This window comes from Apus apus, chromosome 17, assembly GCF_020740795.1.
Source record: "Apus apus isolate bApuApu2 chromosome 17, bApuApu2.pri.cur, whole genome shotgun sequence".
Taxonomy (NCBI): Eukaryota; Metazoa; Chordata; class Aves; order Apodiformes; family Apodidae; genus Apus; species Apus apus.
Genome location: NC_067298.1, coordinates 9,098,610 through 9,120,033, shown reverse-complemented (window position 1 = coordinate 9,120,033; position 21,424 = coordinate 9,098,610). Strand labels below are relative to the sequence as shown.

Sequence of the window (21,424 nt, the reverse complement as noted above, 5' to 3'; positions counted from 1 at the left end):
GTGGTGCATCATACAGGTGGTTCAGCAGGAGGTGTGGGTCAGCATCAAGCTATTGATACCCTGGTTTTTCCATCACTTCATACATAATTTTCTACCTTCAGTTTTCAGAAAATTAGTTGAAAGTTTTATTTTTTTCATTAAAAGCCTGGCTTTGAATGACATGTAGCTGATACTATTTTTGCTCTAGTTACCTGTGCCTTTTTCTTTTTTTTTTTTTTTTTTTTAAATCCTTTCAAAGTCTTGAGGAGGAAGTTTTTCTAAAGATGGGTTTGCCTCACTGCTCTACTGTACTGGCAGAACAATTATATTCTGCTTCCCATTAGAGGTCTTAGAATGAACATAAAAACGGTGATTTTAAGATAAATAGGGAGGCTTTTTTTTCCCCAGTAGGTAGGTAGATTGGTAATTATTTTTTACTAAACTTGTTCTATGAAACAGTGTTGTTTTCACAATGAAGTGAAACATTTGAAGGTTCTGATACAGACAGAGCTTCAACATATTTTGAACTAAAACAAATTGGGCAGGTGCTTCTTGATTGTTTCTCCATAGCACATTGGTGGTAAATTTAATTGCACTAAAAAAAAAATTCAAAAATGTAATGTGTTGAATTTTTTTTTATTATTATTTGCATTCCTGTTAGGAGTTCAGTGGGCAAACTGTTTGTTTCAGATATCATAAATAAAGTTTTATGCATGTAAGTTTTGTATCGTAATTGGGATTTATTTAAAGAGAAAATACATGAGTATTCCATTTCAAATCAAAATGGATGAGAACTGTAAACAATACAACAAAAGGAAAATATTGGATTTTCCATTTACTGCTTTTTTTTGTTGATGATGATGATTAAAATATTTCAAAACGTACAAAGAAAGGTATTTTTATGACAAGAAGAAATGCAGTTCATCCCATTAATTGTTTCCTGACTTTCTATTGTATTCTCATGTGGATCATCTAGGCTGAAAGATTCCCAGCTTGTCCCTGTCCTTCCTGGTGCCAGTGGATATCAGGCCTTGTGCTAGTGTCAGTTTTTTTCAAATCCTCCTGATGGAATCAGAAAAAAAAACAGGTGTTTTGGTAGATCTGCAGTGGTAGTCGAGTGCAGTGTATCATGTACAGAATCAGCCAATTCCACTAGACTTTTCATAGAGCTTTGCTATAATTAAATTTATGCATAATGTGCCTTAAAACTTGATGCTAAAGTCACATCATAGGGGGACAAAAGAATTTACTACATGACTACATTCCAGAGAAAGACAGGTTCAGTAACTCACATAGATATTAAAACTCTGTACATTTTAATCTCTTTAGGCTCAGGAAGCATGCTGTATTGCAAGCCATCCATTTTGCATACATGTATCTTGAACAAGATCAAACCACACCTGAGCTGAAGGATAACTGCCAAATGCTACAATCTTAAATACAGTCAGTGATACCATATCAACTTTATTAAAATGAAGTCTATTCACCAATGCCATTTGATCAAATATATCAGAGGAGACGAGATCTGAAATAATCTGAAAAAACACTAATCTTGCCCAGGAGGATGAGAGAACTGAACTTGTAAATTCTTGCAGGGCTTCCTTTTGTTTTTCAAAAGGCTTTTTAGAGCTTTTTACTTCTCCCTTCTCCTCTCACAAATACCGTTAATCTATCATTCCACTGGTTTTCCCATCTTGTAAAAGGTTTTGTAGACATTGTTCACTGATACTTTTATTTCAATTCTCATCACTTGCTAAGGGTAATAAGCCTGTTTAAGCACATCATTGTACTTTTGTTTCTCTTTTCCACCTCTTCTGTTTTGCAAAGATGGAAAGTGGACATGGAGTGACTATCTCATACATACCCATGAGTAAATCTCAGGAAAAAAAAAGTGGGGGGGCAGGCATCCTGAGGTTTTGTTTCAAGCTGTTAACAAATTTAGGATGATGTCTCTGGGTCAGTTGTGTTTGTTTTGCTCTTGAAGGTCATTTCTGCAAGATAACAAGTCACGAAATTTAGGACTTTGACTTGCCTTCTAGTGAACTGCTACAGTGTTTCAACCAAGTTATCATTCTAGAAATATTGAGGTGCTTTGGATTTGTCAAATGTTTATGGAAGAAGAAAATGAAACATTTTGTTAGCAGAAACAAGACAAAATAGTTATTGCTGAGTTGCACATATCTTCATGGTCAAACAGTTTTCAGCTTTTTTTCTGCAAGATTTGTCATGCTGTTTGTGTTCTTGTTGGATCCTCCTCTGTTTTCTCCTGTTAATTAAAAGGGTTTGGGAACTTCATTTTAATAGGTTACTTTAGACAATTCACTAAATTTCATCAATTTCCAATTGTATCAGCGTGGAATTCAGGAAGGGGTGTATCTACTTCACTCTTACTTGAAAGTTTCTAGCATCTTCTGCGTTGTCATTTTTCTCTCCTAAAACTTGCCTCTAAAGCCTGCCAGTGAATAGTTCCTGGCAGAGAAGGAGGCTGAAAGGGGTAGGAAATATTTGTGTGATTCTTTTCTCCCTTGCTTGGCCTCACTTTTAATGTATGTGACTCAGCTGAGTCCCTTGGAGACTAAGTAGACCTGTCCAGCACCAGGCTGGCACGTCTGCCTTCCGGAGGAACGCACGGGGAATCAGTCCTTGTGTAGACTTGAATCTTTCAGTCGTCTTTTTATGGTAACTTCTCTGAATTCTTCAAAGGGTAAAAGTGGTGTCCCTTTAGCCAATGCGAGGAGGTGTTCAGGGAAAGTTAGCTTAAATCTTTTCATTGTTAATTTAAATCTTAACTGACTTTGCCAAAAGGGATCACACAGAATGCTTTCTGCAGCAGTTTTTCGACTGTCGGTGAGCTGGTAATGAGCACTCCAAGGCTTCCATGGGCATACACCTGGACCTTGAAAAAAAGTCTCACCAAAGATGAGTTTCGTGCAAGCATCCATAACAGCAAGCTTATACCGTTTTCTTTTCTGTCTGTGCTTTTGTTAAGAGAAAACTCTTAATTCCTAAACTTCTGTTACTGAAATTGTCATCACCTTCAATTAAAGAGAAACTATATGCTCAAAACATTACATAAATAAAGTAAAATGGAAATAAAATACTATTTCTAGAATATTATCTGAGCAATTCTTTAATGGGTAGGTCTCAAATCACATGTGGAAAGATTAGCTCTTGGTTCCTTCTGCAGAATACTCCTGTGGTCTAGTGTCTTGATTCCTCACAGTGTGGCTCTGGGTTTTACTGGCATGTGATACAGCATCTCTTTATTGGTACTGGCAGCTTTTCCTTGAGTTATGTAGGGAAGATTAAGAGAATAGCTAATTGCTTTTCAGTCCAGTGGAACCTTATAATCCTAGAGTTGGAAGAACTGATAGGAAAGGAAAGGACAGATGCTTCATGGGATTTTCAGGTGTCACATATGGGTGTGTATCCTGGATGCATCAGCATAGCTGCAGCAGTTTCAGATTTGCTAAATGGGGGGCAAAAAGGGAAAAAGAAGAAAACACTTGGATAATCACGCAAAATCTAAGCAAGGTGTACAGGTCTCTGTGCCTGAGCTGCTGCTCTGGCACAGTGGTACTAGCACAGTGTTCCTTCATGGAATGATAAGACTATGTAAAGCATTCATATTGTTGCATATCTAGGTCATATAAAAAGATTTATAAATGTTGTATCTATCTAGCAAATAATTATGCTGTAGGCTAGAGGTTCAAAGGGGAAGGTTAAAGTTCCTTTTTTGGTGAGCTAAGAAATAATAAAAATATAAGCTTAGGAACAGCATTATATTCTGCAGTCATGTTCATAAGGAGCAGAGCAGCCTTACAATTGCTGCTCTGCCAGGTCTTGCTCTCACCACTTCCACTGGACATTTGCCAGGGAAAGTTCAGAACCCACACTTCCCCTCTCCTTTTCAGTTAATCATTTGATTTCATCTTTTTCTTTCCTCTTGCTGTATAAAGCCATATTCTTGCTTTCTTATCTGCCCTTGCATCTCAGTTTTTGACTGTTTGCCTTATCTTCCTTTTCTGTGGCTTTTGTCCACTGAGAATAAAGGTGCTGCTGTTTCCATTAATGTTAAAAAATAACATTATTGGTTTAGAGGGAAAATAGTTTAAATAATAAGTCTACAGGAATAGAGTATTCCACACAGTCAAATGGCTGTCAACGTTCAGATGCTACTTTTTGATATAGTATGTGGGCAGTCTTCCTGAAATGAGCTGTTTTCTGATAAAAATTGTCAAACTTAACCATGCTAACCTGTTAAAAGTAATGCAAAGTTACTGGCAGCCTAGAGGAGGAAGTGGAATGGAAAGTAGAATTTGTTGCTTCTCATGAGCAAGGGCCTTTATGAGAGAAATAATCGTATTTTTTTGCAATGCATCAGGTTTTATCATCAAAACCAAAAGTCTGTTTTGTAGTAAAGGTTGTGAGAGATTAGTGGTTGAATTTATAGTAATGTTGCTGTTATTGACTTCATAACCACTTTAGTTTAGTAGTGTTCTGTTTGACTTGTGAGTATTACAGTTGTTTAAACAGTAGGTAGATGACAATCAAGTTGCATGATGGTTATTGGGCTTTCTGAATATCTGACACTCATTTTTACTGTCCTTAATGTATAAGCCATGGGAGAGGAGCACACAGCAAACCTTAAAAGGTTGAATCTCCCAAACTACAGTCCTCACGTTATTTGTTTATTCACATTTAGGTACTGGCATCTAATAATTCTCTGCAAAAAAAAGTTGATTGATATTAAATGTTGTCATTTATCCAGATATTATAAAATTAATATTTAAAAAATACTCTTACAGAGAGGAAGATTCAGAAAGTGAGAAAGACAAGAAAATTTGGTACTATAGCACAAAGATACAGCTGGCAGAGTTAATTGAATGCCTAGACAAAGATTACTGGGAAGCTGACCTATGCAAAACTCTGGAAGAAATGCGTGAAGAAATTCACCGGCACATGGATGTGACAGAAGACCTTACTAATAAAGCAAGGGGCAACAACAAGTCTTTCCTTTCTGCAGCAAATGGTAAGAATATTTTGTTTAATGGGAAGAGATGTTGCACTTTGAATTAAATACTGATTTCTTTTCTTGTAAGAAGTTTATAGAAGTTGATGGAGAAGCATAATGAGGTAGCAGCAAGGTTATGTAGTGCTGACTTCTTGTAGGACTCTGTCGTGTATTCCAGGGTGTCCTGAGGGATTTGGATTCCTGATACACTTAGGGTGTACCAGGTTGTGATCACTGCAGGTGTTGGAGTGGAGCTGTGTTAGCTCCAATATTATAGAAAGTGTGAAAGAATGCCTATCTCCTCTGCTGTTCCCCACCAATTTAATTTATCTACCTTGGAGCAATAAATAGCAATATAAATCTGTGAAGGTTTAACCTTTGGTTCTAGGGAAGACGTGAAGATTAGATATTCAGGTTTAAAAATGGCTTTAAGTCATCACTATATAAATGCATGACTCTGAGAAATCAATAATTAGATCTTTGGAATTGTTTCTTCTGAGCAGGGAAAAGTGGTAAGACGTTTTATCTCATTGAGAGAAGTAGTGTTTATGTCATGTTATTTCTGCTCAATGGCTCTGTAGGTGGTAATTTTTTGATCCTTGATGACAACATACTTTCTATTGTAGATGAAATTTTGGACATTATCAGAGCAAGAAAAGGAGAAATAGTGGAAGATAAAAGCGCAGCAGATGATGAAGCAGAAAAGCCCAAAAGTGATGTTGATAATGATCAGACAGATGCTGAGAGGGGCAAGGAAGAACCAGGAGACCAAGACAAAATTGAGGAAACGGCCACTGAGCAAGATGAGGAAAAAGTGCAAACAGAAGGTAAAGAAACTGCGACTGTGCTTTTACAACCTTGTTTATGTGAAATGAATCTGTATTTCAGACCCTCACACTTCTTGTAAGTGTTAATGTGTTGGGGTTTTTTATTATTCTCCCTAAGTAATTTTTTAAGTAATAGGTGATATTTGCCAGTTCCTTTGTGTTTGAGTATCATGGCTGTTTTTCTTGTTAAGTAATTTCACCAATTTTCCCACTTTTCAAGTTTAAAGTTAGCTTGTAGATACTTTGGCTTTAGAGGTACAGGTGGCACTTAGAGGTTGTGATCATGTTTGTAGTAAGCACTAATATATAATTTTTAACATTGTTTTCCTCATCAGAATTAGCTTGTGCTTTAATTCTGAAACAATACTGTCTCATAGCAAAAAAAAATGTTGAGGAAAGCAGAAAGCTCGATGAGAGCTGCTGAAGTTGCTTTCTATGGATGATGCCATGTGACATCCTAAGACATACTAAAGAATATCCCTAAAGTTTTGTTGTGCATTTTACTATAGAGGCAACAGTCGTTGGGGATAAAGGTAACTCTGTGGCACCAAGCACTGATGACAACAACACAAATCCTTCTGCAGGAGAGACTAGTTGCTCTGAAGGGAAGAACGCAATGGGGTGTCAGTCAGAAACCCTTGAGAGCAACAACGTGGCAGAGAAGAAGGTGGCATCAGAGCTCCCTCAGGAACTCTCAGGTACAGAAGGCACTGTTACCAATGCCTCTGTAATTTGGGGAATCTGTTGAGTTTGTCCACTAAAACCATTCACAGCGTGTATCACTCGTGCTGTTTGCTTGCAGTGCCATCCTTTACTGCTACGTTGTCATTAACATTTCAAAGTTAATTTTCTTGCAACTAGTGCTTGAGATTTGTGATCCTCTGTGACATTAGCATTTGTTTTCATGCCTTCCAAGTATTACTATGGCTAAGCTTTTTATGTTTGATTTTCTGTATATTTTATTTTTCCATAGTGATCCATAATGATTGTTAGCATCCTATCAAAGTTTATTTCAAATTCTAATTTGCTTCTGGCTTGTTTATTTTTTTAACCTCTCATTTACTGTATAAATCACTAACAAGGTATTATTGTTCATGTGAGTAAACTGTTGCACTGAAATGTCAAGATTAAAGTTGCCATGCTGGGAATTTTAAACAGATTTCAGAATTATAAGCACAGAGGCCCTTGTATTTTAACATGTTCTGTTTTGCTATGTCAGTGATTCAAAATAGTAATGTACACTATTATTTTTTAAAAGAACAAACTTTATATTTAGGAATGCATGGAATTTGATTAGGTGTTACATAAATTATTGGTGTGCTATTTTAGATTTTCTATTACACTTAGAATTATATTCTGTTACAGGATTTACTGCATAACCAAATTTTATTCCAAACAGCTGATTGATTACTGTTTAAGTGATCAGTTTTATTTTCAGGTCCTAAAAAATGCAAAGTCTAATCAATAGGCTGCAAAAAGTGATAGTAAAGATTAATCCATAATCTGAAAGCCTCATTATACACTTTTAAAATACAGTGTTCTAGTGCATGGGACCGAAAGCATACCTTGTAGTTATTTGATATTGTAGATGTTTTTACCAGTTGTCATGTTTGTTATTCCACTTTAAACTTAAAATAACTGTATAGAAGCTTAATGGAAAATATTAACATCTTATAACTTTGTTCCAAGCACGTATGGATGAATATTTTATTTCAAAGATTCACTTATATATTTACTATTTCTTTATTATACTTTTTTAGGTACCTTTCTCCTTCCAAAGCTGCTAACTTATTTTTAAATTAGTGGGCTCTTTTTGTAGGAAGGTGTGTTTTGTTCTTCCTCAAGTCTAATTGTCTTCACAGCGATACTTGTGTTCCTATTATGAAATTTCAGTTTGAGACTCTTGGAGGTAGAGATACTGAACCAGTGTCAGTGAGGCAAAAACTCCCAAAGAGGAGAAAAGAAGACTAAAATTCAAAGCTAGATGAGAATGTGTCTGTCACCATCCTTGTTAAATGTAATTCGGGTAGAAGTCTCTTATTTAAGGGTTTTGTTTGGGTGTTTCCACTCTATTCCAAACAGCAGGCACCACAAATGGTTCAATTTTTCCTCTTAGTAAAACAGGAAATGGATCAAACAGTGCTGGAAAAGCCAGGAATTAATATACATTCAGGTTAGGGAACTTCTACAGATCCCAGACTATTTTCCTAATCATCTTTCTGCTAGAAGTGAGTATTTCACAAAAAGGAGGTTTTGTTCTGTCACCTTCCTTCACAACAACAGAATCTCTGATGTTTTGAATTCTAGAAACAGAAAGAGCCTGTGTGTTTTAAACAGCTATGCTGTGTCTCTTGCACAAAATCAAGAAGACATTGCCGCTCTGAGGGATGGTGGCTTGTTCTTAGTGAGAAGCTGGAGTGATTTATTTCTAGGTAGCTGCAGTTCACTGAAGCTGTAGTTGCAAGGTGATACTTGGGCAGTACACCTAACAATGAGTGAGGTGACAATGTCCACAGCTGTCAAGACAGACCATAACAAGGACAACTGAGGACCAAGAGCCCATTTGTCTTACTGAGCTTGAAGCTCAAAGTGAATTATTTGAGGAATAGCTAAAGCAGAAGGAAATCAGAAGACATAAAATCATAGAAGCTGTAGGAAGATGAAATTTCATGAAATCTGCATTCTAAAAGCAAAACGGTCTCAGCAGAGCCTTCTCTGTGTGCAAAAAATAATTGTCTTGGATTAAATATGAATATATTTTAAATACAAGTATGATTTTCAGTTCTTCAGAGATGTAAAAGTTGAAACTGCTTGAAAGAGAACAAAAAATACTTTCATGGATACAGTGCTCTGGAGGGAATCAATATTTTATGGGCATTTCTCTCTAGTCAAGCAAAAGATGTTCAGCTGACTTTTTTTAATGAAAAATTTAAAACTAGAAAAAACTGTATTGATCCAATTTAGAAGAAAGACTAAAAATGAAGTTGTTTTTTTTTGTAGAAGAAACTGGTGAGATGATCCCTAGCAACAGCAGCAGTGCATCTACTGCTCCTCAGTCAGATGTTGAGAACAGCAACAGCAGCGAGTTGGACTCTGGGCAGAATGATTCCATCAGGACTCCTGATGATGCTGAAAATGCAGAGAGGGGATCCCAGACTTCAGAGGACATAGGTAATAATGATAGTGTTTCTAACTTTTGGTTTATGCCTCTTTCCTTTAACCTTCAACTCGCATACATCACTAGAAAACTTCCAATGTTTAAGTTTGTTTTAAAAGCCTGTTTTTTTTTTTCTCTCCTGGGCAGGAGAGAAATCTAATGGGGAAAGAAGTGATTCTCCAGGCGCAGGAAAAGGCACGCCAGGATCGACACGAATGCTCACAAGGTTGAGAAATCCAGATAGCAAGTTGTGCCAGATGAAAAGCCAGCAGGTTGCTGCTGCAGCCCATGAAGCAAATAAAGCATTTAAAGAAGGCAGAGAGGTTTGTGCACATCTTGGAAAATTCAAAGTGCAACAACTGTTTTAGAAAACTGATAATGTTTTTAAAAATAAAAAAGTGATTTTGGCAGACTATGGAGGTACTTAAAAAGAAAGAAGTAGCAAGTTTGCTTAGCTACATGTATGAATTCTGTTTTACCAAGGAGGGGTTTCACAAAAGCCTACAGAAGTTTAATGAAGCTATTTTGTCAAAGCTGACAAATCAGCATAATTCAGAGCAGCAAAACAGGTTCCTCTCTGATGTCCTGAGGAGCCTGGATGGCTTTTTTTTTTTTTTTTTTAAATGGTCAAGTTGAAATTTGGAAATATCCTAACTTTATATACAATCAGTGATGAGGTACCTATATTTAGTGTATCAAATAAACAGTTACTTGCTTCTACAAACTGATGCAAGTTATTCTTATTACTTATATACAGGCAGTTGAAGCCTAAATCATAAACAATTAAATATTTTAAGCTTAAGTGTATCTTAAAAATCATTCTTTTTTTCACAAGGTTCTGGTGGTCAACTCTCAAGGTGAAGTCTCCCGGCTGAACACGAAGAAGGAAGTTGTGATGAAAGGAAATATCAACAATTACTTCAAGTTAGGGCAAGAGGGGAAGTATCGTGTTTATCACAATCAGTATGCCACTAATTCCTTTGCACTGAACAAGCACCAGCACAGGGAGGACCATGACAAGAGGAGACACCTCTCACATAAATTCTGCCTGACTCCTGCTGGAGAGTTCAAATGGAATGGGTCTGTCCATGGCTCCAGAGTTCTTACCATATCCACTTTGAGGCTCACTATTATTCAGCTCGAAAACAATATCCCAGCATCATTCCTTCACCCTAACTGGGCTTCTCACAGGTAAATTAATAAATGAAAATAGATATTCTCTTGTGTTTTTGCTAACAGTATTAATAAGAAATTGTCTTTTGTTTTCAAAATCACTCATTTCCAAGCACTGTGTTTCAGTATATTAAAATATAAGAGGGCACGTTTGTGTTTTGTGCTGGATGGCTAAAATAATTGCACATTAAAGTACTGAAATACAGGAGGTTTTATCCTACCATTCAGTCTGTGCTGTATTGGTGCACATATGTGTTTCTGATTTTTATCTTTTTTATGATTTAGGTCTAACTGGATTAAGGCTGTTCAGATGTGCAGCAAACCTAGAGAATTTGCACTAGCTCTGGCTATATTGGAATGTGCAATCAAACCAGTTGTCATGCTGCCAATCTGGCGGGAATCGTTGGGGCACACTAGGTAAAATAAACATCTTATTTAACGTAAGAACTTTACTCTGTTCTACAGTTACCAGTTCCTCTAAGGCTGTAAGAATTATGTTTAAATTTAGTTAGTCATTCTATGCTTGAAGTGTTTTTCTCAACTAGAAACACTGAAAATAAATGACAAGATTTTTATAGTGTCAGTGCTCCTGCAAAGCAAGTTTGTGTTCTTTACCTGTATCATTATCAAAGTGATAAAACTTTGGGAGACTAGAAGAGGAAATTTCAAGACTCTTTGTTCAGTGAAGTCTGTATTTTGTTTTTTATTATGTCATAGAACCAGAAACAAAATGTGTCTGATGTTAGACACAGTTGCAGACTGCTGTGTTTGCCTTTTGGAATAGCCAGAAAAAGCAGTGTTCCTATTGCAAGTGATACATATAACCTGATACTGGGTGTTCCTCTTAACTTCAGATACTTAAAATCGTTCAAAGGGGTAGTATGTGCTGTTGTTTGACTTCTTGTATTTGCTTACAAGATCCTGGACTTAAATCTGTATCTATTAGATTACGCAGAATGACAGCAATAGAAAGAGAAGAAAAGGAGAAAGTGAAAAAAAAAGAGAGAAAGCAAGAAGAAGAAGAAACAATGCAGCAAGCTACTTGGGTGAAATACACATTTCCTGTCAAACATCAAGTAAGGTTCCCTTTTGTGAAGAACAAAAAAAACCCATCATAGTAAATTGTATTGTCGTTGTGTTACTCCCTGCCATTGGAGCAGGATGGAAGGGTTCTAGATGGTCATTGAAATTTTTGTATGTAGGTTTGTCCCTGTTCTCCATTCCTACAACCCACCCACTCCCCCACCCTCCCAAAAAACCCAAAATGCTAGCCTAGCTACCTTTACTATGGAAGGTTATATAATATGATGGGGGAGCTGCTATAGAAACCTCTTTATATTCTCCTACATTAGATATTAAATATTTCTGCTGGAGTGGTTCTTTGCTCTGAATTTATTTGTTGTAACAAACATGCAGGTTGACTCAAAAGCTTGTATGATTTTTCAGCTTTTTTGGGTAAACCATTTTCCTGTTACATGAAATAAATATGGTTTTTAGATGTTACTGTGATAGAATCAGTTATCAGCAGATACATCTTTAATTTTAGATAGTATATTCTTTCACAAATATAGTTCAACTTGCTAGAAGAAGTCTGTAAATTAAAGTTTTGTATTTGTTTTTTGTTTTGTTGTGGTTTTTTTAAATGGTCAGGTTTTAAGTGAATATATAACTTAATGCAATAAGTAGCACCAATAAATTATTATTTTAAAAATTCTGAACAGGTTTGGAAGCAGAAAGGAGAGGAATACAGAGTAACAGGATATGGTGGCTGGAGCTGGATTAGTAAAACACATGTCCACAGGTTTATGCCCAAACTGCCTGGAAATACTAATGCAAATTACAGAAAGTTGCTACCAAGTAAGTGTCTGCATTGCTTTTTTGCTTTTTTAAAAATTTATTTCTAACATACTGCTTTTTATTACCTATGCAGATAATATTTGCATGTGAATTAATATACTCTGTAACAGTCTGGGTTTTCAGAAAGTGGTATTTAGTTTCCAGGAAAATGGGGGTGTCTTTTGCTTTGGGGTGTTAGGATTGGTTTGTTGGTTTGTTTATTTTAGGAAAAGCTGAACAAGGATTCCTGAAAAAATAACGTAAATGAAACAGTTTTCTCCCTGGTGGGTTTTTAGGTAATTTTTTAAATCCATATTGCACTAAGCTTAATCTGTGATGTTACCATTGTGTACTTAATTTTATTTCTGAATTTCACCAATGATGTATGAATGATTTGAGAGGTAAACTAACATACCTTAAAATGTAGGAGAGTATTAAAAAAAGCAAAAATCTGAATAATTAAAACATTGTAATTGATTTGTTAATAGCAAAGAGCGAAGATGAAAAATGCAACTTGGATAAAAGAAAAGGTCCAATTAAGGTAAAAACAGAGAAAGACAGAACAAAGGATTCTCAGGATCTGCAAGTGAAAGACAAAGCAGATGGTTCAGAAACTTTGGAGAAAGTGGATGTGAAAGAAGAAAAGTCACGTGAAGGGAAAGTAGAAGTTGATACAGTTTCTGAAAACTCGGATCATGCAAAAGACAAAGGTGACATACTTAAGTTATTGTACAACTACCTGTTCATAACAAGTTTGCATGTGTAAAAGTGCAGAACCTCAGCAATAACTGGTGAAAACCTGTAACAGATTTTGTCAAGATGTTTAAAATGTCTCAGTTAAATGATTGCCTATTATCCCTTGTAGTAGTGCCTGAAGTTTTTGTTCCCTTTTTCTTGACATCTGTTAATATGCTAAAAGGTTAATTTATTCTTAGTACTTAATGTATAAAAATATGGTTTGGTATTCATTGCTTAGGGAGCTTACTGATTGAGAGTTGTGGTTTTTTTGCAGTGGAAAGAGGAATCGATGGTGAAAATGATAAAGTCATCAAGGAAGAACCTATGGATGTAGACGATGTGAAAACTGAACCCCCCATAAAAGATGAGGATAGTCATTGCAAGCGGGATATCATCAATGTCAGCGAGGGGTTTCATTTAAGGACTTGCTACAAAAGGAAAGTAAAATCATCAAAATTAGATGGACTACTTGAGAGGCGAATAAAACAGTTTACACTGGAAGAAAAACAACGTCTAGAAAGGATGAAACTGGAGGCTAGTGCTAAAACAGTAGGTGCTCCATCTGTAAGCCCCCAGAAAAACATAGATGAGCTACAAAAGAGAAAAGTAAAAGAAGGAAGCCAGTTTGATGTGTCTTCCCAAGATCAACCCTCCATTTCGGAGAAGACCCAGGCAGAAGGTGCAGAGCAGGACTGCTTGCCAATGGGCAGCATCTCTTGTACCAAAACTGGTGAGCCCTCTTTGCCTTTGCCCAACAGGCTGTCAAAAGGAGAAGGCCAGCTACTGGATGAAGACTCACCTCAGTCCTCTGAAGGTGAAAGCTCCATACAGAATGATAGCAAAGAAAACAACCCTGGTCCTAGGACTCCTGATAAGTGTCAGGGACAAGAGGCTCTGGAAGAGTCTGATAGCTCCTTTGTGGATGGCTTGAAACAAACAGCTGCAGAATGGGATCTTTCAGAAACAAGTGAAAAACCTTTGAAACAAAAACTACCTGCTACCAGAGTATCTCAGCATGAATGTGAAAACTTAAAGCCAGTGGTAACAGAAGGCAGCTGTAGAAAAGGTTCTTTGGCTACTCTTGAAAAAACAGATTCAGAAGGGAATTCTGAACAGCAAAGCAAAGACCCAGAAAACAATTGTATGATAAAAAGCCATATTGAAACAACATCCTCTCAAGAAAGTGAAATGGAAGAAGACATTCCTACAGGAAAGACTGAAAGTAAATCTGAAAACAAGATTGTATTTCATGAAAAACCAGTTAGTAAAGATCTAAAACCATTTAAACCAGAGCTAATTTCTGAAAGAAACATTGGAAGTCAAACTCCAGAACACATGGATGAGATAGAAGCTGATGAGGATTTACTGAGCTCTAAGCCGACTGAGGCTAATGGTCAAAAGAAAGGTCAAGAGACAAGTAGTACCATAAGCAAATACCTTGATCAGACAAATATAAATAATGTTCCTGACAAAAAGAATAATAAAGATGAAGAAAATGAGGCAGACTTAGAAAAATCAGCATTTCAAATTAATGGAAAGGACAATGATATTAAAGTATTATCAAACGATGACTGCTTAGTTAAAGATGCCTGTGAACCTAAGGCAGGGGGTGATATTGAGCCAAAAGTTAATAATATTAATAAATCCATTCCAGAACATGAAATAAAATCTTTGACTTTTAAGGAATCTTCAGTAAAACCATTCATGAATGGTGACATCATGGTAGAGGACACAAAGGACAACAATAGTGGGGACCCTAAGTCATGTCTGCAGAGTTCACCTGAGTTTGGATCAGGAGAGGGTCTTCAGCCACCAGATGAAGTTTGCAAGTTTGTGCAGACAACTGAAGAAAAACAGCTTTCTCCTGAGAGATCTGCCTTTGTTGGCACTGCCTCCACACCAGCACAAACAGTCTGTAAAGAAAATAACCTCAATAGTGAAACAGAATCCATGGAAACTGAAGTAATTGAGGATAAGAAAGTTGCTCCATCGCCTGTAACCTCATGTGAGGAATCTAGCTTGAGTAGTGACTTTGCCGAGCAGAACGGTGTACAGACCTACAAAATGGAAAATATTAATGGAGAAAGTAAAATAAAAACTGTTATTACTGAAGTGACTACCACAACATCAACTGTGTCTACAGAATCCAAAACTGTGTTTAAAGTTGCAGAAACTGCATCTTCTAATGATGAGAAAACAGTAGTGTCATCTACAGAAAATTGTGCCATATCGACTGTAACTACCACCACTACTGTAACAAAGCTTACCACTCCAGCTACAGACAGTAATGTTGATGTAATTTCTGTACAGGAGCACAGCAAAACTGTGGTTACAACAACAGTGACTGATTCACTGACCACCCCAGAAGGCACACTGGTGACCTCCATGACTGTCAGCAAAGAGTATTCTACAAAAGACAAAGTGAAGTTAATGAAATTTGCAAGACCGAAAAAAACTCGTTCCGGAACTGCTTTGCCATCATATAGAAAATTTGTTACCAAAAGCAGTAAGAAAAGCATATTTGTTTTACCCAATGATGACTTAAAAAAGCTGGCCAGAAAAGGAGGGATCAGAGAAGTTCCCTATTTCAATTATAATGCAAAGCCTGCCTTGGATATCTGGCCATATCCATCCCCAAGGCCAACTTTTGGGATCACTTGGAGGTACATACTTTTAAGTTTTTGAGGAAAAGTTTAGGATATAATGAAGTTGATTTGATATTAAAATACAGTTAATTGAATTTTAAAATACAAGTGGTGTACATGTTTGTGCCTACTCGTGCAAATTTTGCTATCTATTAAAGGCAGAATGAAAAAACATTTGTCCCATTGTTTTAATTAGGTATTTAAAATACATGTTTATTTTAAAATGTAATTAATACTTTATTGTTAGGTACCGACTTCAAACAGTAAAATCCTTGGCTGGAGTGAGCCTTATGTTGCGGTTATTGTGGGCCTGTCTCAAATGGGATGACATGGCAGCAAAAGCTCCACCTGGGGGAGGAACTACACGCACAGGTATTATTTCTTGAAACTTCTGGGTCTCTTAATGCGAATGATCTTGCTGTTAATTTTGAGTATTAAACTCATTCCAAGCATTTCTGTAAAGGTGTGATGTTAGCTATGGCGTGTGAGGTTTTTTTAGTCAACAGTTTGTACTCATTGCTGTTTCTTTACCTTGAGTATCTTGGGTCGATCAGAGATGTAGCTTTTATTTGTTTGCTGTTATTGATGTATTGGGACTGATTTGTTGTAGAAACATCTGAAACTGAAATTACAACAACAGAAATAATCAAGCGAAGAGATGTTGGTCCATATGGAATCCGGTCAGAGTACTGTATAAGAAAAATTATTTGTCCCATTGGTGTACCAGAGGCTCCAAAAGGTATGTTTGTTTATCCATTTTTCCCCTTCCCATAAGCTCCTACAGAAATTAAGGTAACTGGATCTTTGTTAATTCAAACCATCAAGGAAGCAAATACAGCTTGATATGAACTATTCATTTGCCTTTTTTAAACAAACGATGCATTGAATAAGCTGAGGTGATATATCTGAAACTGAAAGGCATTCCAGTTCATAAAATGAGACTGAAAGAGACACTAGATCTTGGTTTACACTTGAATTTTGTTTTATAATGAAGCCTAATGTGTGTGTTTTGACTGTTCTCCAAAGAAACTCCAACACCCCAGAGGAAGGGACTGCGATCAAGCGCACTAAGGCCAAAAAGGCCAGAAACACCCAAGCAAACGGGCCCTGTTATAATTGAAAGTTGGGTAGCAGAGGAGGAATTGGAACTGTGGGAGATCAGGGCATTTGCTGAAAGGTAAACAAACTCAAATGAGCTCTTAAAGCAGTTTTAATTTGTGTGTGTATGTTAAATAAAAGTTCCCGCTAGAGAACACGAACTTGGTAGCTACCATCAGCAAAAGCAGATCTGTGCTGCATTTCTACTGTGTCTTCTGATGGTGACAGGCAAGCTTAGTATTAAACAATTTGCTGGTACCAAAACTGATCTATACAGATCTTCAAGATTTGTTAGAACTTACGTTGTATTATTTCCATGCTTTGAACTTAATCCCTGTTCTATGTTAACAGGCTAGTATTCTAATACATGGAAAGGCTTTAGGCTACTTTTGGCATGACTTGAAAGAGTGTGTGTTTAAATACTTCTATAATACAAAAAAAAATGTTTACAAGTAACATAAAGGTAAATTCAGCCTAAGACTGTTCAGTTCATAACATAAATATTTTCAGTATTGCATACCTAGAGTTGGAACATTTTTAGTCTCTTGGAAAGTATTGTTTTAAATTAATGGTATTACATAGATTGTTTACAATCTCAGGTGTAACTATAAACCCCAGTTTTGATTAGTAGTTTCCTGTAAGGTGCTGCAGTAGTTTAGCATCAGAATATTTCAGGAATGTTGTATGCAACTTCAATATTTTATTTCAAAGTACTTTTGAAGTCATGACCAGTTTTTCAGTGATCTTCGGTCTTGTCATTTGTTCTTGTAAGAGCCATTAAACTGAACAAAATGAGATCCAGTTTGATGGTTTTTGTGTGGTGGTATAACTTACTTTTGGTTGTGTCTTTGGCAGGGTGGAGAAGGAAAAGGCACAGGCAGTTGAACAACAGGCTAAGGTTAGTGAACAGAAGAAGGCAGAGGAATTCAAGGCCCAATTGGAGGCTCAACTAAAACACCAACGATTGGCTGCCCAGCAGGTGGGGGAGCTCTTGGTAGTCCCACCTGTCAGCAATATGATCTGGTAGTCCACATGCATTAGAAATGGGAAGCAAAGTTTATCCTATTTTACACCATTTTTCAAAAGTTTCCACTTCTTTTGCACACTAAGCCATCAAACAATGCTGCTTCCACTGTGTGGAATGTGTATGTGTATTTTGAAATAAGTTTAAGTCAAAGACTTTGTTTTATTGTTATGGTTTTTTTTTTCCTCTTCTGTCATTTATAACACTTGGAAAAGGTTTTGTTTGTTTCAATTTCAAAAGAAGGCTGAGAAGCACCAACCTCCAGGTAAGGTCAGCAGTGTTCCCTGGTGTAATGGAAAGCTGCCTTGCTGCATAGCTGACTTGGGAAGCTGCATTTGTTCTTCCTGCTTCCATTCAATTAAATATTTTGGGGTTTATCCTATATTAAGTTGGCTGATTGAAGCCTATTGGCAATTTTTTAATATATATGTGTATGTATAGATGTGTGTGTATATAAATGTATGCAATTAAAATGAGGAAACCTAACGCCATGTTGGTATTTCACATATATTATTAAGATTTATGGTTTTTTCCAATTTACTCCTTTTTCTTTTCACCTTCCCTCACCAAGATACATTGCCAGTGAATGAGTATTTCTGATTCATGAGCATTACCTCAATGTAGTACTAGCAAGTTACTGAATTTTAAATACATCATTCCAGTAACACAGGGGAGAATGTTAGATTTCTTGGAATTGTAAAAGAGCTTACTGATACTAACCCTTCATAAAGTGGCTCTCTAAATTAAATGTACCTTCTTGACAGTTCCAGCACAGAAGGTTGCTGGGTAAGGTAAGGGATTTTGAACCTAATTTTTAAAAGCAAGCTGTAAACTGAATTTACAGTTAAAAGAATCATTTGAAAATTAGATTCTTAATGGTGAAGTGTAATTATCTGGCCTTTTTTTTTTTTTCTGTAACTGGCAGTATCTCATTGCAGGCAGCTCTAAAGTTAGGAATGCTAGGAATAAACTGTGCTAATGGTGGTGTACCACTTACTGACATAAGTGCAGGCTGTGTGCATATGGTCAAAGCCAAATATAGATGAGTGTTTTTCAAAGTTTTTTAATGTTTCAGATTCATCTGAGTCTAATTAATGTGTTTTCTTTAAAATAAAATGGGCAGTGAAGTCAATATAAACTGAGGATTTTAAAGATGCTGTAAAGGAGCTTTTCTGCCTGTGTAGTGTCAGCAGTTCTGCAGGTCAGGGAGTCTCATGCTATAGTGTGAGTGGCCTGTTCTCCAGTCTTTATGACTTCAGCTAGAATCCTACCAGAGCCCCTTTATTTTTTCAATACTGGGAAGAGACAGCACTTATTAGACAAAGTCTGAAAACACTAATTATCGTTTTGTGTTGTGTTTTTCTCGGTTCCGCAGAAGCGGCTGGAGCAGCAGAAGCAGATCCCTGCAGCTGGGGTGGCTCCTGCTGTCACCACAGCCAGCAGCACGGCCACCACTGTCTCCACACCACAGAAGGTGGTGGTGGGCCCTTTGCCAGGCCCAGTCCCCACTGGAACCAAAGTAGTACTTACTACAAAAGTGGGTTCTCCAGCTACAGTAACATTCCAACAGAACAAGAATTTCCATCAGACTTTTGCTACTTGGGTTAAACAAGGCCAGTCTTCAACAGGTAAGTAGCTGTTGATCATGGAGATGACATAGGCTGGAGTTCATCCTACGTATAGCACCTACATCTTCTCCAGAATATATAGCATCATCACATCTTGTCATCTTGGCTCTTAGCTCTCCCACTAAGTCATCAGGACTCTTCTGAGATTATACCTGTCTGATTTTTCTTTGTTCAGACTTGCTGGTAACCTCATTTCTGACTTGTCTCATCCATTACTGACCATTATTGTACAGTAATCGCTGGTCATGAAAGCATTCTGTGCTGTCACATACTGCTTCCAGAAAGAATCTTTACCAAAGAACGCATGACGCATTCAAAAATGATTGTAAAAATAATCATGTAGTTTGCTGCTTCATACTTGAAAATAGTCATTTCATTGGCTAATGATTCTGCTCTAAAACTGACTGTTCTGTGTGCCTCAATAGCCACTAGCACAGCTGCCACCTCAGCCACAACCATTGCCAGCACAGGGCAGACCTTCCAGATCTCAGGCAGTCCAGTAACGATGGCAGGGAAAGTGATAACTAAGCTGCCACTCCCTGCAAACAGCAAGATTGTTGCCGTCAATGTGCCATCAACTCAAGGAGGTAGGGGAAAGGGAACGGAATTCAACATGTGTTCCAGCTTGCTGTTTCATTCTCCATTGACACTATTTTGCCAGTGGAGTAAACTGTGACTTGAAGGGGGGAAACTTGTATCTATACAAGTCTTTAGAGCTTGTTCCCCCTCTGTTGCATATTTGTGTCTGTCGGGGAAAGATGCAAGTTTTTTTGCCTGTAAATTAGTCCACATTTCATAGTGCAAAATTAAAAGCTTTATTTTTACAATGTGGAATGAAGCATGCTTTTTTTTGTTATCTAAAGTATACATCAACAAACAGCTTCAGCAGAAGAGCTGCTGTTCTTAGTTATTAATGCCTACATCTTCTCTAATGAGGAAGTTGGCCTCCAAACTGAGATTAGCTTTTCTTTTTCTTGTTTCAAGAAAAGGACTTAATACTTTTGTGAATGTATATTGACAGAAAAACTCAATTCTGTCTCCACTATACTTAGCATCTTAGGAAATCATGAAGGCTACTAGTTTTGTATTGATATTTCTTAAGTTACAGGAAAAGCATTATCCATTTTCTTCAGCACCATAAGCTTGTAGTTGAAAGGTGTTTAAACTGGTCTCCTACATTTTAAAATTAATCACATTATAGCTTTTGATGGTTGTATAATACTGTTTTGTGGCACCGTGTCAGTGCAATTACTTGCAGTTACCATCAAACTGATCTTTGTGAAGATTCACTCTTTCCTCAATCTTTTCTAAAATACTTGCTTCTTAACTTAAAATGTAGTTGGGCTATTGCCAATGTATAATGTTGCTGCTTTTTGCAATATCACAAAAGTTCTCCCAAGAATTGTTGAAAGACTCAAAGATGTTCTAGCAATCTGGAGACTGATTTCTAAATGCCACCCTGGAGTTGCATTTACTTCTTTTGCTGGCAATTGTGTTATTAATGGATTCTCAATTTTTCTTTAATTAGGTGTTGTTCAAGTCCAGCAAAAGGTATTGGGTATCATTCCATCAACTACAGGTGCAAGTCAAACATATACTTCATTCCAGCCAAGGACAGCCACTGTGACCATTAGGCCAAACACCACAGGGACGTTAGGAACAACAAGCACTTCACAAGTAAGATGTTTTTCTGATTATGTAAGGCAAGAAAATGTGGGTGCATATGTTTTAAGTTATTGGCAGATAAGAAAAGTTCCCTCTAGTCCCTTTTCGATGTTTTTGACTCATCTCAGCAGTAGTATTTAGAGATCCTTTATTCCAAGGAGGTACAACAGTTCTCTCCATTTGGAGAAATGAATAGTTTAGAGCTTGGTAACCCTTAGTGAAGTGGGTGTAGATTAAAAATACTGGGTCTGCTTGCACCTTGTCATTTATTACTATATTGAAAAAACCCAAAACAACTTCAGGGCATATCCCAACAGCTTGTTTCATAAGTGCCTTTATGGTCTCCATTTTGGTGTCTGTAGGTAGTGCAAGGGACCCCACTACGCCCCGGTATGACAGTAATAAGGACACCCCTTCAGCAGTCCTCTCTTGGGAAGACCATCATCCGAACACCTCTCGTGGTGCAACAAGGTATTCTTCCAGCCAGTAGGTTCATTTTAATATTTAAATCTCCAGTGTGAAATCCATGGTTTGTTTCTTCATAAATACTTTCTGTATCATATGTCTCAATGCAAAAACATCTCATTTTGATGCTTGGCTTCTAACAAGTGCCTCTCTGGCTCTTGAATGTGTTGGATGC

The 21,424-nt window shown here is 37.0% G+C and overlaps 1 protein-coding gene across 12 annotated transcripts in view; it reads left to right on the top strand.

The window, feature by feature from the left end:
- BPTF (bromodomain PHD finger transcription factor) overlaps window positions 1–21,424 on the top strand; it is a 50,002-nt gene that overhangs the window by 11,805 nt on the left and 16,773 nt on the right. For 5 of the 12 annotated variants that reach the window (XM_051635253.1, XM_051635248.1, XM_051635242.1 and 2 more), the window contains exons 3-21: window positions 4,788–5,011; window positions 5,620–5,820; window positions 6,330–6,518; window positions 8,821–8,991; window positions 9,125–9,300; window positions 9,813–10,168; window positions 10,436–10,567; window positions 11,097–11,226; window positions 11,872–12,007; window positions 12,475–12,696; window positions 12,999–15,387; window positions 15,617–15,741; window positions 15,980–16,108; window positions 16,396–16,546; window positions 17,323–17,446; window positions 18,867–19,119; window positions 19,545–19,706; window positions 20,648–20,796; window positions 21,147–21,270. In XM_051635253.1, the coding sequence (XP_051491213.1) occupies window positions 4,788–5,011; window positions 5,620–5,820; window positions 6,330–6,518; window positions 8,821–8,991; window positions 9,125–9,300; window positions 9,813–10,168; window positions 10,436–10,567; window positions 11,097–11,226; window positions 11,872–12,007; window positions 12,475–12,696; window positions 12,999–15,387; window positions 15,617–15,741; window positions 15,980–16,108; window positions 16,396–16,546; window positions 17,323–17,446; window positions 18,867–19,119; window positions 19,545–19,706; window positions 20,648–20,796; window positions 21,147–21,270 (5,543 nt within the window). The remainder of the gene's footprint in view (window positions 1–4,787; window positions 5,012–5,619; window positions 5,821–6,329; window positions 6,519–8,820; window positions 8,992–9,124; window positions 9,301–9,812; window positions 10,169–10,435; window positions 10,568–11,096; window positions 11,227–11,871; window positions 12,008–12,474; window positions 12,697–12,998; window positions 15,388–15,616; window positions 15,742–15,979; window positions 16,109–16,395; window positions 16,547–17,322; window positions 17,447–18,866; window positions 19,120–19,544; window positions 19,707–20,647; window positions 20,797–21,146; window positions 21,271–21,424) is intronic. The other 7 variants (XM_051635252.1, XM_051635251.1, XM_051635245.1 and 4 more) reach the window with 6 other exon arrangements.